The 15,636-nt window shown below is 45.0% G+C and overlaps 1 protein-coding gene and 1 non-coding gene across 2 annotated transcripts in view; one reads left to right on the top strand and one right to left on the bottom strand.

Annotated features, from left to right (window-relative positions):
• Positions 1–1,716, top strand: part of plxnb1a (plexin b1a) — a 97,609-nt gene extending 95,893 nt beyond the window's left edge. Inside the window, exon 38 of the mRNA XM_031794690.1 lies at positions 22–1,716. Within this exon, the coding sequence (XP_031650550.1) occupies positions 22–126 (105 nt within the window). The 3' untranslated portion in view covers positions 127–1,716. The remainder of the gene's footprint in view (positions 1–21) is intronic.
• Positions 1,717–15,568: 13,852 nt separating this feature from the next.
• On the bottom strand, positions 15,569–15,625 carry LOC116354527 (U7 small nuclear RNA). The gene has a single exon (XR_004203863.1). It is a non-coding gene; the product is annotated as a U7 small nuclear RNA (small nuclear RNA).
• Positions 15,626–15,636: the final 11 nt, after the last annotated feature.

Below are 15,636 nucleotides of genomic sequence, written 5' to 3'. Positions count from 1 at the left end.
ATTGGTACTCCCTCCTCCCAGATCATCACTGCTCTAGAGGAGGACTCTACAGCTCAGAAGATGCAGCTGGGATACAGGCTCCAGCAGATCTCGGCTGCCGTGGAGAATAAAGTCACTGACCTATGATGACAGAGTGGCCCTGAGACAGGGGACAGGCCGTGACACTGAGATGACAGAGTGGCCATGAGACAGAGGACAGGCCACAACACTGAGATGACAGAGAGGCCCTGAGACAGGGGACAGGCTATGACACTTAGGAGAAGACAACAGCTGAGATGAGTAGTCCCAAATGAAAGAAATGTGTGAAAAGGAGGAAGACACAGTGAAATGAACATACAGGGTGTGATTTCATACAGGGTGAGATTTTCCTCTCTTTTTGGCAGACTGAAGGAAGGAAAGAAGGAACATGGTTGAGGGGCACTCAGTAGCCACGTCCTTGTGGAGTTCCTGATCATAGATTCTCCTGATGAGCTGCACAGGACATTTCCATGGCAACCTGACTACATGTTCCCACTACTGCTCAGTGTGTAGATACATAGACATTATTCTGAGTAAGTAAGCAAAGTCCTGTTGAACTCTCTGCATGGCTGCGGAGTCTCTGCAACACGAAGTCAGTCTTACTGGGAGGAAATGGATTTATGAAGCTTACAGCACTTGCGAGAACTGAATAGCAGTTAGTGCATTGACGCTATTGTCATCGAATGCCTCCTGTTTCTTTGAATCACATTTTCTAAGTCTTACTTTTGATTAAATAGCTAACATTTACAGACATTGTGTGATGTTTCCGACAAGCTCAATGAGAGATAGTATTGTCTTCACTCCTCTTCACTCCCATCAGTGTTTTTTGGCTATACACAAATGTAAGTGTTTCTGCTTCATGTAGTAACTTTGTCACCCAGCATTGAAATTCTGTATGATTTGAATGTTCCTTGTCAATAGCATGTATAATCTAGGCTACAAGTTCCCTATAACTACAGTAGCCAAACTGATTGTGTCTGACCTAATGCTGAGATTATGATAGACATCTCTACCCAAAACCTCCAGAGACACATCTCAGCTGCTTAATGTTTTATCCCCAGCACTGTGCCAGACCACACTACACATTATCGTTCAATGGCAGACCAGAAGGTGCTCTCACAGCTTTCGTGAGTAGCAGGAGGTGGTAATCAAACACAACCATTCATAGAACTAAATGTGGTGGAAGAGTTCAGAAAATGCCTGGTTATCATGCAAAAGTTTAGATTTAGTTCATTCTGACATTTTGATTATTCAGCTATCTGTAGTTGTTCCGGGCTCGCAGGTTTTTCGTCACTGGTTATTTGAACAAATCACGATTTAGCAGGGTGTAAGCATCTTTTGAAATTCGAAAAGGCAGGGGACATTTGGCCCATAGATTTGACACGAAACTTGCAGAGTGAGTGGGGTGGAGCTACCGCCCTGCATCCTCTCCTTGTTCAAGTATCTTTTCTCATACAGTACTTTATGAAAGTATTCACAACCCTTTCAGGTTTTGTTGTTACTATTTCCACATTTTGTTGTGTTACAGCCTGAATCGTTTTGTCACTGGCCTACACACAATACTCCATAATGTCAAAGTGAAATTATGTTTTTCGAAAGCTGAAATGTCTTGAGTCGATAATTATTGAACCCCTTTCTTATGGCAAGCCTACATTTTCAGAAGAAAGTTCAGAAGTAAACATTTACTTATAAAAGTCACTCTGTGTGCAACTATAGTGGTTTTTTGTATGACTATCTCATCTCTGTACCCCACACATACAATTATCTGTAAGGTCCCTCAATCAAGCAGTGAATTTCAAACACCGATTCAACCACAAAGACCAGGGAGGTTTTCACAACGAAGGGCACCTATTGGTAGATGGGTAAAAAAAATAGACATTGAATATCCCTTTGAGCATGGTGAAGTTATTAATTACATTTTGGATGTTCTTTCAATACATCCAGTCACTACAAAGATACAAGTGTCCTTACTTACTGAGTTGCCAGAGAGGAAGGAAACTGCTCAAGGGTTTTACGATGAGGCAAATAGTTACAGAGTTGAAATAATGGCTATGATTGGAGAAAACAGAGGATGGTTCAACAACATTGTAGTTACTCCACAATACTAACCTAATTGACAGAGTGAAAAGATGGAAGTCTGTACAGAATAAAAATATTCCAAAACATGCATCCTGTTTGCAACAAGGTACTAAAGTAATACTGTAAAGAATGTGGCAAAGCAATTAACTTTTTATCCTTAATACAAAGTGGTATGTTTGAGGCAAATCCAAAACAATACATTCCTGAGTACCACTCTCTGTATTTTAAAGCATGGTGGTGGCTGCATCATATTATGGGTATGCATGTAATGGTTAACGACTTGGGAGTTTTTCAGGATAAAAACGAAACAGAATGGAGCTAAGCACAGACAAAGTCCTAGAGGAAAACCTGGTTCAGTCTGCTTTCCACCAGACACTGGGAGATTAATTCATCGTTCAGCAGGAAAATAAAGTCCAAATCTACACTGAAGACAGTGAATGTTCCTGAGTGGGTGAGTTACAGTTTTGACTTAACCATTTTCAGGTCTTTCAAGCAGATATCTAGCAATGATCTACATACAGTTTGACAGAACTTGAAGAAGTTTGAAAAGAATAATGGGCAAATGTTGCACAATCCAGGTGTGTAAAGCTCTTAGAGACTTACCCAAACATACTCACAGCTGTAATCACTGCCAACGGTGCTTCTACAAAGCATGTGTAAATAGTTACACTACCACTCAAACGTTTGGACACACCTACTCATTCAAGAGTTGATATTTATTTTTACTATTTTCTACATTGTAGAATAATAGAGAAGACGTCAAAACTATGAAATAACACATATGGAATAATGTAGTAACCAAAACGTATTAAACAAATGAAAATATATTTTATATTTGAGATTCTTCAAAGTAGCCAACCTTTGCCTTGATGACAGCTTTGTACACTCTTGGCATTCTCTCAACCAGCTTCATGAGGTAGTCACCTGGTAAACATTTCAATTTACAGATGTGCCTTGTTAAAAGTTAAATTGTGGAATTTCTATCATTCTTAATTTGTTTGAGTCAGTCAGTTGTGTTGCGACAAGGTAGTGGTGGTATACAGAATATAGCCCTGTTTGGTAAAAGACCAAGTCCATATTATGTCAAGAACATCTCAAATTAGCAAAGAGAAATGACAGTCCATCATTTCTTTAAGACATGAAGGTCAGTCAATGTGGAACATTTCAAGAACTTTGAAAGTTTCTTCAAGTGCAGTCACATAAACCATCTAGCGCTAGGATGAAACTGGCTCTCATGAGAACTGGCACAGGAAAGGAAGACCCAGAGTTACATCTGCTGCAGAGGATAAGATTATTAGAGTTTGACTGCACCTCAGATTGCAGCCAAATAAATGCTTCACAGATTTCAAGTAACAGACACATCTCAACAGAAACTGTTCAGGGGAGAGTGCTTGAATCAGGCTGTCATCAAATCAAATGTATTTATATAGACCTTCGTACATCAGCTGATATCTCAAAGTGCTGTACAGAAACCCAGCCTAAAACCCCAAACAGCAAGCAATGCAGGTGTAGAAGCACGGTGGCTAGGAAAAACTCCAGAGAAAGGCCAAAACCTAGAAAGAAACCTAGAGAGGAACCAGGCTATGAGGGGTGGCCAGTCCTCATGGCCTGGAGATTATGACAGAACATGGCCAAGATGTTCAAATGTTCATAAATGACCAGCATGGTCAAATAATAATAATCACAGGCAGAACAGTTGAAACTGGAGCAGCAGTACGGCCAGGTGGAATGGGGACAGCAAGGAGTCATCATACCAGGTAGTCCTGAGGCATGGTCCTAGGGCTCAGGTCCTCCGAGAGAGAGAAAGAAAGAGAGAATTAGAGAGAGCATACATAAATTCACACAGGACACCGGATAAGACAGGAGAAGTACTCCAGATATAACAAACTGACCCTAGCCCCCCCGACACATACTACTGCAGCATAAATACTGGAGGCTGAGACAGGAGGGGTCAGGAGACACTGTGGCCCCACCCGATGACATCCCCGGACAGGGCCAAACAGGAAGGATGTAACCCCACCCACTTTGCCAAAGCACAGCCCCCACACCACTGGAGGGATATCTTCAACCACCAACTTACCATCCTGAGACAAGGCCGAGTATAGCCCACAAAGATCTCCGCCACGGCACAACCAAAGGGGGGTCGCCAACCCAGACAGATTGCTGCAAAGAAGCCACTACTAAAGGACAACAATAAGAAGAAAATACTTGCTTGGGCCAAGAAACATGAGCAATGGATATTAGACTGGTGAATATCTGTTCTTTGGTCTGATGGGTCCAAATTTGAGATTTTTGGTTACAACCGCTGTCTCTCCGTGAGATGCAGAGTAGGTGAACGAATGATCTCCGCATGTGTGGTTCCCACCGTGAAGCATTGAGGAGGAGGTGTCATGGTGTGGGGCTGCTTTGCTGGTGACACTGTCAGTTATTTATTTAGAATTCACGGCACACTTAACCAGCATGGCTACCACAGCAGCGATACGTCCTCCCATCTGGTTTGCACTTAGTGGGACCAACATTTTTTTTTTTCAACAGGACAATGTCCCAAAACCTCCAGGCTGTTTAAGGGCTATATGGTTTGAGATGAGTAGGACCGCATAGTGAAGGAAAAACAGCCAACAAGTGCTCAGCATATGTGGGAACTCCTTCAAGACTGTTGGAAAAGCATTCCTCATGAAGCTGGTTGAGAGAATGACAAGAGTGTGCAAACCTCACGCCACAACCTCTCTCCCCCGTGTGACCTACTTGTTGTGTGTATGTACTGACATGTATGTGTAACTGATAGATGCAAACACACACAACATGTTAATGTTTTTAAATGTATGTAAATTATCAAGTCTTTTGTCTGTAATGTATTTTTGTTATTTGTCAGACCCCACTAAGACTACTGTCACATTTGAAAATAAGAGTAGTAAGGCTTTATAAAGCCAGACTTATTGAGGTAGTATGTACATGTGGGTATGGTTAAAGTGACTATGCATATATGATGAATAGATAGTAGCAGTAGTGTAAAAGAGGTGTTGGCGGGTGGTGGGACACAATGCAGACAGCCCGGTTAGCCAATGTGCGGGAGCACTGGTTGGTCGGGCCAATTGAGGTACTATGTACATGAATGTATAGTTAAAGTGACTATGCATATAAGATAAACAGAGAGTAGCAGCAGCGTAAAAGAAAGGTTGGGGGGCACACAATGCAAATAGTCCGGGTAACCATTTGGTTACATGTTCAGGAGTCTTATGGCTTGGGGGTAAAAACTGTTGAGAAGACTTTTTGTCCTAGACTTGGAACTCCGGTACCGCTTGCCATGTGGTTGTAGAGAGAACATTCTATGACTGGGGTGGCTGGGGTCTTTGACAATTTTCAGGGCCTTCCTCTGACACCGCCTGGTGTAGAGGTCCTGGATGGCAGGCAGCTTTGCACCAGTGATGTACTGGGTCGTACGCACTACCCTCTGAAGTGCCTTGCGGTCGGAGGCCGAGCAATTGCAGTGATGCAACCGGTCAGGATGCTCTCGATGTTGCAGCTGTAGAACCTTTTGAGGATCTCAGGACCCATGCCAAATCTTTTTAGTTTCCTGAGGGGGAATAGGCTTTGTCGTGCCCTCTTCACAACTGTCTTGGTGTGTTTGGACCATTCTTGGTTGATGTGGACACCAAGGAATTTGAAGCTCTCAACCTGCCCCACTACAGCCCCGTCGATGAGAATGGAGATGTGCTCGGTGCCTCTTTTTCTGTAGTCCACAATCATCTCCTTAGTCTTGATCATGTTGAGGGATAGGTTGTTATTCTGGCACCACCCGGCCAGGTCTCTGACCTCCTCCTATAGGCTGTCTCGTCGTTGTCGGTGATCAGGCCTACCAAATCAAATCAAATCAAATCAAATTTATTTATATAGCCCTTCGTACATCAGCTGATATCTCAAAGTGCTGTACAGAAACCCAGCCTAAAACCCCAAACAGCAAGCAATGCAGGTGTAGAAGCACGGTGGCTAGGAAAAACTCCCTAGAAAAGGCCAATACCTAGGAAGAAACCTAGAGAGGAACCAGGCTATGTGGGGTGGCCAGTCCTCTTCTGGCTGTGCCGGGTGGAGATTATAACAGAACATGGCCAAGATGTTCAAATGTTCATAAATGACCAGCATGGTCGAATAATAATAAGGCAGAACAGTTGAAACTAGAGCAGCAGCACAGTCAGGTGGAAGTTGAAACTGGAGCAGCAGCTGTTGTGTCGTCAGCAACTGTTGTGTCGTCAGCAAACTTAATGATGGTGTTGGAGTCGTGCCTGGTCATGCAGTCGTGGGTGAACAGGGAGAACAGGAGGGGACTGAGCACGCACCCCTGGGGAGCTCCAGTGTTGAGGATCAGCATGGCAGATGTGTTGCTACCTACCCTCACCACCTGGGGGCGGCCCATCAGGAAGTCCAGGATCCAGTTGCAGAGGGAGGGGTTTAGTCCCAGGTTCCTTAGCTTAGTGATGAGCTTTGAGGGTACTATGGTGTTGAACGCTGAGCTGTAGTCAATGAATAGCATTCTCACATAGGTGTTCCTTTTGTCCAGGTGGGAAAGGGCAGTGTGGAGTGCAATAGAGATTGCATCATCTGTGGATCTGTTTGGGCGGTATGCAAATGGAGTGGGTCTAGGGTTTCTGGGATAATGGTGTTGTGAGCCATTACCAGCCTTTCAAAGCACTTCATGGCTACGGACGTGAGTTCCACGGGTCTGTAGTCATTTAGGCAGGTTGCCTTTGTGTTCCTGGGCACAGCGAATATGGTTGTCTGCTTTAAGCATGTTGGTATTACAGACTCAATCAGGGACATGTTGAAAATGTCAGTGAAGACACACCTTCCAGTTGGTCAGCATATGCCCGGAGCACACGTCCTGGTAATCCACCTGGCCCCGCAGCCTTGTGAATGTTGACCTGTTTAAAGGTTTTACTCACGTCGGCTACTGAGAGCGTGATCACACAGTCGTCCGGAACAGCTGATGCTCTCATGCATGCCTCAGTGTTGCTTGCCTCGGAGCGAGCATAGAAGTGATTTAGCTCGTCTGGTAGGCTTGAGTCACTGGGCAGCTCGCGGCTGTGCTTCCCTTTGTAGTCTGTAACAGTTTGCAAGCCCTGCCACATCCGACGAGCGTCGGAGCCGGTGTAGTATGATTCAATCTTAGCCCTGTATTGACGCTTTGCCTGTAATCCATGGCTTCTGGTTGGGGTATATACGTACAGTCACTTTGGGGACGACGTCCTCAATGCACTTATTGATAAAGCCAGTGACGGATGTGGTGTATTCCTCAATGTCATTGGAAGAATCCTGTAACATGTTCCAGTCTGTGATAGCAAAACGGTCCTGTAGTTTAGCATCTGCTTCATCTGACCATTTTTTTATAGACCCGAGTCACTGGTGCTTCCTGCCTTACTTTTTGCTTGTAAGCAGGAATCAGGAGGATAGAGTTGTGGTCGGACCAAATGGAGGGCGAGGGAGAGCTCTGTACGCATCTCTGTGTGTCGAGTACAGGTGATCTAGAATTTTTTTCCCTCTGGTTGCACATTTAACATGTTGATAGAGATTTGGTAGAACTGATTTAAGTTTTCCTGCATTAAAGTTTCCGGCCACTAGGAGCGCCACCTCTGGGTGAGTGGTTTCCTGTTTGCTTATTTCCTTATACATCTGACTTCGGTCTTAGTGCCAGCATCTGTCTTTGGTGGTAAATAAACAGCCACAAAAAGTATAGCTGAAAACACTCTAGGCAAGTAGTGTGGCCTGCCATTTATCATCATATACTCTACTTCAGGCTAGCAAAATCTAGAGACTTCCTTAGATTTCGTGCACCAGCTGCTGTTTACAAATATGCACAGACCGCCCCCCTCGTCTTACAGAGTGTGCTGTTCTATCCTGCCGGTGCAGCGTGTATCCTGCTAGCTGAATATCCATGTTGTCATTCAGCCACGATTCCATGAAACATAGGATATTGCAGTTTTTGATGTCCCATTGGTAGGATATTCGTGATCGTACCTCGTCTAGTTTATTGTCCAATGATTGCACGTTGGCGAGTAATATTGACGGTAACGGCAGCTTTCCTAGTTGCCTTCTGCGGATCTGGACGAGGAATCCGGCTCTTCGTCCTCTGTGTCACTTCCTTTTGCGAATAATTGGGATGTCTGCCCTGTGGGGTGTTTGGAGAATATCGTGTGAGTCCTGCTTGCTGCTGTTGTTGTTGTTGTAGAAAAACCTTTGTCTAATCCGAGGTGAGTGATCGCTGTCCTGATATCTAGAAGCTCTTTTCTGCCGTAAGATGCGGTTGCAGAAACAATATGTACAAAATTATTTACAACTATCACAAAAAAGCACATAATAGCACAATTGGTTATGAGACCGTAAAAAGGTGGCCATCCCCTCCGGCACCATTTTCAAAGTCCACCTGTCACTCACTCAATCGGTCATGAGAGTGGCTCTAATGTTCATAAGAAGCATCATCACATCATTAAGGGCCAATTTCTCTGACAGATTTTCCATTGGGCCTGCTAATTAGTCCAGGAGCTGGCTTAATCTAAGTTTTGGAAAGTTGTTTCCCGGAGTGGATATATTTGATGAAGGGAACCACAGGGTAGCACACTGCCGTTCTCTCAAAATGTGAAGTTTGTGGCTTCATGTGTTTTTTCAATAGCTTTCTGTTTTCTGATTGCTCTATTTGTCGTGCTGTACTTCCAGCCAATCAATCAGCTGTTGAAGCCAAGGTATTGCGACATATTCCATACCAGATGGCCTTTCAGTATGCCTGTCTGCTGACTGCTGTAATGAGGTGGTCTAAGCGGAGCTCATGAAAACCAGATAGCCTTGGCAGCATGTCATCAGTGGCATGTGCTTCACTCCCCTCTAACAAGGGCCAGCAGGTTCATTGTGTTCAAAAGTGGAAAGGTCACATCAAATGAATGCAAGTAAGTGAGGTTGTGCTAATGAAGATTCTGGGTTATAGAGGAGAAGGTTGGTGGGTCTGGGTCGGATAAGTGAAGGTCAAGGGGTCCTGTCCTGTTGTTGCTGAGTGTTCAACTCCCTGCTGAGGTGTATGACAAGTAACCTTGACGTTCTGTTTTCTCTATGGTTTTCTCTATTTAGTTCAGTTAGCATTTATAATGCAGTTACAGTACAGTAGCTGTGTTCGTTTTTGCTTTTGCAATTGGCATACAGAAAGGCAGAAATTAGTTGAAATATGAAAGTTTTTACCAGATATGCACCTGTAGCCTGCCTATCTCAATGTCTACAGGGAACATTTTGGTTCCTGCTAAGTATTGAGGATCCCTCTCCTATCTTCATGGGAGATTCCCAGCAAACAGGGGATGTCTTGAGGACATTCGGTGATGTTCCCATTAGGTACCTTAAGGTTTTCGACTCCAGGTTATTCCATTGACGTTCTGAGAATGCTCTAAGAACGTTGCTTGATGGTCCCAAGGGAACGTCCTCTGTTGGAACATTGTCTTGTTCCCTGTATGTTCCCAGGATGTCACTGAGGACCATGTCAGGACCTTTTTAGTATGTTCTCAGCACTTTCATTTTACTAGCCCCTAGGACGTTGCATGATGGTCCCAAGGGAACGTTCTCTGGGGGACAAAGGTCCCTCAGATGTCCCATGGTCGTCCCCTAGGATTTTTTTAGGACATTCTTTGACAAGGAGGTTTTGTCTAGTTCCCGATGAGTTCCGGGGACGTCTCAAGGAAATGTTTAGGACTTTTCTTCAGATGTTGTGTCATGGTCCCATGGAGGTTTTGTCTAGATCCCAGTTTGTCCCGAGGAACTTTTTAGGACTTTTCTTCAGATGTTGTGTCATGGTCCCATGGAGGTTTTGTCTAGATCCCAGTTTGTCCCGAGGAAGTTTTTAGGACATTCTTGGAATGTTGTGTCATGGTCCCCTGAAGGACCCTGAATGTTCTTGGGAGATTGCATCATGGTCCCCTGGAAGTTTGTCATGTGATGGACCCAGGTGTCCTTAGAGGTCCTTTTGCCAGCCAATGCTAACTAGCGCTAGCGCAATGACTGGAAGTCCATGGGTATCTACTAGCATACTAGGGGTATCTACTAGGAGGCAAACATTTTGGGATGTCCCAGGGGACGTCTTAATGATTCATTATTGTTTGCAGGGTTCACATTTATCTCTGTTTATTTGTATCTTTTAACATGGCTAGTAAAGAGATTTATGTGATACCATGACATCCAACCTATATTTGATATGCTTCTGACCCAGTTTTCAAACACTCCGCATCACGCTTGGGTCTCAGTCAACATAGGCAGCTGAGTCCTGTGGGGCTGCTCCTCGTGTTACCACAAATTGGAACAGCAGTCAGCTAATGACTGACTGAGGCTTAACAGCTGTATTCTGTGCCAAGATTAACCCGTAACTCACTCATACGGGCCACTGCTGGCCATAAATGAAGGCCAAAACTGTGGTAGCTGGTCTTTATAAAGACTGCATCAGAGGTTCATTGTATTTACAGTAGAACAATAATATTTAGCCTAAAGAAAATCCACCCTTAGTAACAGAATGCAACAAGATGATATGAAGAACTCTCAAACAACTGAACAACTCTGTGTGGAGCTAAAAAGATTGTTCCTCAACTTAAAATTCCGTCTATGTCCCTTGGCTGAAGGGCAACGTGAAACAATAACATTATCTTTAACTACTGCCTGGGAACCCTGAAGGCTCCGAACACTGTCAACAGGCCTGAGAAACCCACTCATCTTCCCAGCTAGCTGTCCTCCACCTCAACCACAAAAACACAAACTGCCGAATATGTCCATTCAACACCTTGTCGCGCACTGTGACTCTAGAGCACATTTTCTCCTATGCAAACTCTTTTTCAAGTTGCCTAAGACAGTCGGACATTTACACTTTATGCACTTCACTGAAAACATTTTGTAGAGTGTTTTCAGATGTTTGTTGCCCATAATGTCTAGTTGATTACGTGGATTTTGCAAAAGCGTTTGATAGGCTTGGGAATGAGCGTATCCATTGTAGCCGCGGCGGTTTACTTTTGAGAAGAGTTTGTAATTCTCATAACACTTTTTATTGTCATGTTCTCTTTCCCTGATACATAACTGTTATCATTCAGGCACACATCCGTGTATTGAGACATTGACCATGACTGTTATCAGCCAGGCACACATCTATGTATTGAGTCGTTTTCCCTGACAGTTATCATTCGGGCACACATCAATGTATTGAGTCGTTTTCCCTGACTGTTGTCATTCAGGCACACATCCATGTATCGAGTCGTTTTCCCTGACTGTTATCATTCAGGCACACATCCGTGTATTGAGACATTGACCATGACTGTTATCAGCCAGGCACACATCTATGTATTGAGTCGTTTTCCCTGACTGTTGTCATTCAGGCACACATCCATGTATCGAGTCGTTTTCCCTGACTGTTATCATTCAGGCACACCTCCAGGTAATGAGTCGTTTCCCTAACTGTTATCATTCAGGCACACATCCAGGTAATGAGTCGTTTTCCCTGACTGTTATCATTCAGGCACACATCCAGGTAGTGAGTCGTTTCCCTAACTGTTATCATTCAGGCACACATCCAGGTAATGAGTCGTTTTGTGACAACATGGTAATGTTAAAGGAAAGTGGGGATAACATAGGCCTACCTACCTGAATCCACCTGTTTATATATGGGGGTAGTATATTCCACTAGCGCAGGTTTCCTGACACAGAGGGTATTTAAATAATTTGGTTTCAGTCTTTCAGGTCGAGACTTAGGAGAGGAGGGTATCAGACCTGTGTGGGAGAGGAGGGTAACAGACCTGTGTGTGGGAGAGGAGGGTACCAGACGTGTGTGGGAGAGGAGGGTATCAGACGTGTGTGGGAGAGGAGGGTACCAGACGTGTGGGGGAGAGGAGGGTTTCAGACCTGTGTGGGAGAGGAGGGTATCAGACGTGTGTGGAAGAGGAGGGTACCAGACTTGTGTGGGAGAGGAGGGTATCAGACCTGTATGGGAGAGGAGGGTATCAGACCTGTATGGGAGAGGAGGGTATCAGACGTGTGTGTGGGAGAGGAGGGTATCAGACGTGTGTGTGTGGGAGAGGAGGGTATCAGACGTGTGTATGGGAGAGGAGGGTATCAGACGTGTGTGTGTGTGGGAGAGGAGGGTACCAAACGTATGGGGGAGCGGAGGGTACCAGACGTGTGCATGGGAGAGGAGGGTACCAGACGTGTGTGTGGGAGAGGAGGGTACCAGACGTGTATGGGAGAGGAGGGTACCAGACGTGTATGGGAGAGGAGGGTACCAGACGTGTGTATGGGAGAGGAGGGTACCAGATGTGTGTGTGGGAGAGGAGGGTATCAGACGTGTGTGTGTGGGAGAGGAAGGTACCAGACGTATGTGTGGGAGAGGAGGGTACCAGACGTATGTGTGGGAGAGGAGGGTACCAGACGTATGTGTGGGAGAGGAGGGTACCAAACGTATGGGGGAGCGGAGGGTACCAGACGTGTGTATGGGAGAGGAGGGTATCAGACGTATGTGTGGGAGAGGAGGGTACCAGACGTGTGTGTGGGAGAGGAGGGTACCAGACGTATGTATGGGAGAGGAGGGTACCAGGCGTATGTGTGGGAGAGGAGGGTACCAGACGTATGTGTGGGAGAGGAGGGTACCAGACGTATGTGTGGGAGAGGAGGGTACCAAACGTATGGGGGAGCGGAGGGTACCAGACGTGTGTATGGGAGAGGAGGGTATCAGACGTATGTGTGGGAGAGGAGGGTACCAGACGTGTGTGTGGGAGAGGAGGGTACCAGACGTATGTGTGGGAGAGGAGGGTACCAGGCGTGTGTGTGGGAGAGGAGGGTACCAGACGTGTGTGTGGGAGAGGAGGGTACCAGACGTGTGTGTGGGAGAGGAGGGTACCAGACGTGTGTGTGGGAGAGGAGGGTACCAGACGTGTGTGTGGGAGAGGAGGGTACCAGACGTGTGTATGGGAGAGGAGGGTACCAGACGTGTGTATGGGAGAGGAGGGTACCAGACGTGTGTGTGGGAGAGGAGGGTACCAGACGTGTGTATGGGAGAGGAGGGTACCAGACGTGTGTATGGGAGAGGAGGGTACCAGACGTGTGTATGGGAGAGGAGGGTACCAGACGTGTGTATGGGAGAGGAGGGTACCAGACGTGTGTATGGGAGAGGAGGGTACCAGACGTGTGTATGGGAGAGGAGGGTACCAGACGTGTGTATGGGAGAGGAGGGTACCAGACGTGTGTATGGGAGAGGAGGGTACCAGACGTGTGTATGGGAGAGGAGGGTACCAGACGTGTGTATGGGAGAGGAGGGTACCAGACGTGTGTGTGTGGGAGAGGAGGGTACCAGACGTGTGTGTGTGGGAGAGGAGGGTACCAGACGTGTGTATGGGAGAGGAGGGTACCAGACGTGTGTATGGGAGAGGACATGTGCAGTATAGCCTATGTTATGACCACAGAGATTATATTGACAATGCCTTTTGTTCAATCATTTTTTATTTGGTCTTGAGTACATGGATGCAGTTGTCAGTCATTGCTCTCTGCACCTTTTTTAAGAAGTCCTCCGTCTATTAATTATCTCACCTAATGTCTTGGCTAGGCCTATTGCAGTATTTTTAAGCTTATCTCACCCTGAGCCTGTTGCCCTGTTCTGATCTTGGCATACAGCAGAAGGAGACAGAAATGTCCCAGTAATGTCATCTGCGACCATTTGAACAGAGTCAAGTCCATCTGTCGTGCAAACTAGTGACCCCAATCTGGAACTGTGGCCCCCATCACTTCTCTCTCAGCTTACCGGCGTGCCCCTCGTGGTTTCTGAAGTGTCATCGGGTGGTGTGTTAGAGCAGAGTGTTAACAGCCGTGTATTAACCACAGAGAGCAGAGCCGAGCCTGAGACCTCACCCTGCTGTCCTCTGGACACAGACTGGGGGTATTTTTAACCTCTCTCCAACTCCACGGCTGGTGTAGACACATACTGGTGAAAGTTTAAGAAGTGTAGCCTATCACTTCCCACTGACTTGACTTTCCACCGTGTCCAACAACTGTCACACAAGTGACCTCTATGACACAAGTTCACTTGTCTTTATATAGCCCATATATCGTAGAACTATATCTACTTTTACAGTGCATAATTACATCAAATCAGAGATAGGCTAGCTATGTTGGGCCTGTATCATTATATTTTTTATTTTTTATTTATTTCACCTTTATTTAACCAGGTAGGCTAGTTGAGAACACCTTTATTTAACCAGGTAGGCTAGTTGAGAACACCTTTATTTAACCAGGTAGGCTAGTTGAGAACAAGTTCTCATTTGCAACTGCGACCTGGCCAAGATAAAGCATAGCAGTGTGAGCATACAACAAAGAGTTAAGTCAATAACACAGTAGGAAAAAAAGGGGAGTCTATATACATTGTGTGCAAAAGGCATGAGGAGGTAGGAGAATAATTACAATTTTGCAGATTAACACTGGAATGATAAATGATCAGATGGTCATGTACAGGTAGAGATACTGGTGTGCAAAAGAGCAGAAAAGTAAATAAATAAAAACAGTATGGGGATGAGGTAGGTAAAAATGGATGGGCTATTTACCGATAGACTATGTACAGCTGCAGCGATCGGTTAGCTGCTCAGATAGCAGATGTTTGAAGTTGGTGAGGGAGATAAAAGTCTCTCTTGATGACTGCACTATAGGACAAATCTACTGTAGTGTACAGCCAATTTACCAGGTTGACAAGCATAAACTGTTCATGGAATTGTCAGTGTCCTGTGCAATACGCTGGTGCTTGCTTGTGCTAATATACCTTGGCTTGCCTGTGAGATCACAGTCTGTTGGACTGCAATTCAACTCCAAAGCAGCCCCACACAGCTGTCACATCCTCTCCCATCTACCCTCTCACAGCTTCCCACAAGAAGAAAATACTATAGTATACTACGGTATAAATACTATAGTATTCACTGTAGTGTTTTTGCAGACTTTACTGTAGTGTTTACTGTAGTATACTGTAGTGTTTACAGTTAACTATCATATAAGTACTCTAGGAAAATAAAACTGTAGTGTATATATACAGTACACTATAGTAATTCATGTAGTGTTTTGTGGATTGTACTATACTGTAATATTTGCTGTAGTGTTTTGCAGACTGTACAATACCATTGTATTTGCTGTAGTGTTTTGCAGACTGTACAATACCATTGTATTTGCTGTAGTGTTTTGCAGACTGTACAATACCATTGTATTTGCTGTAGTGTTTTTGCAGACTGTACAATACCATTGTATTTGCTGTAGTGTTTTTGCAGACTGTACAATACCATTGTATTTGCTGTAGTGTTTTTGCAGACTGTACAATACCATTGTATTTGCTGTAGTGTTTTTGCAGACTGTACAATACCATTGTATTTGCTGTAGTGTTTTTGCAGACATTACTGTAGTATTAACTGTAGTGTTTTGGTTTTGTTATATTTGACATAGAAGTGGAGGCTTTCTCCTTCAGGAAACCTACTAGAGAAATACTAAAAGAGCACGTTTTCTATAACCTGTAGG

The sequence above is a fragment of the Oncorhynchus kisutch genome, linkage group LG17 (assembly GCF_002021735.2).
Source record: "Oncorhynchus kisutch isolate 150728-3 linkage group LG17, Okis_V2, whole genome shotgun sequence".
NCBI lineage: Eukaryota > Metazoa > Chordata > Actinopteri > Salmoniformes > Salmonidae > Oncorhynchus > Oncorhynchus kisutch.
Note: the sequence above shows the minus strand (reverse complement) of the source record. Positions and strands in the feature narration are given on the sequence as shown.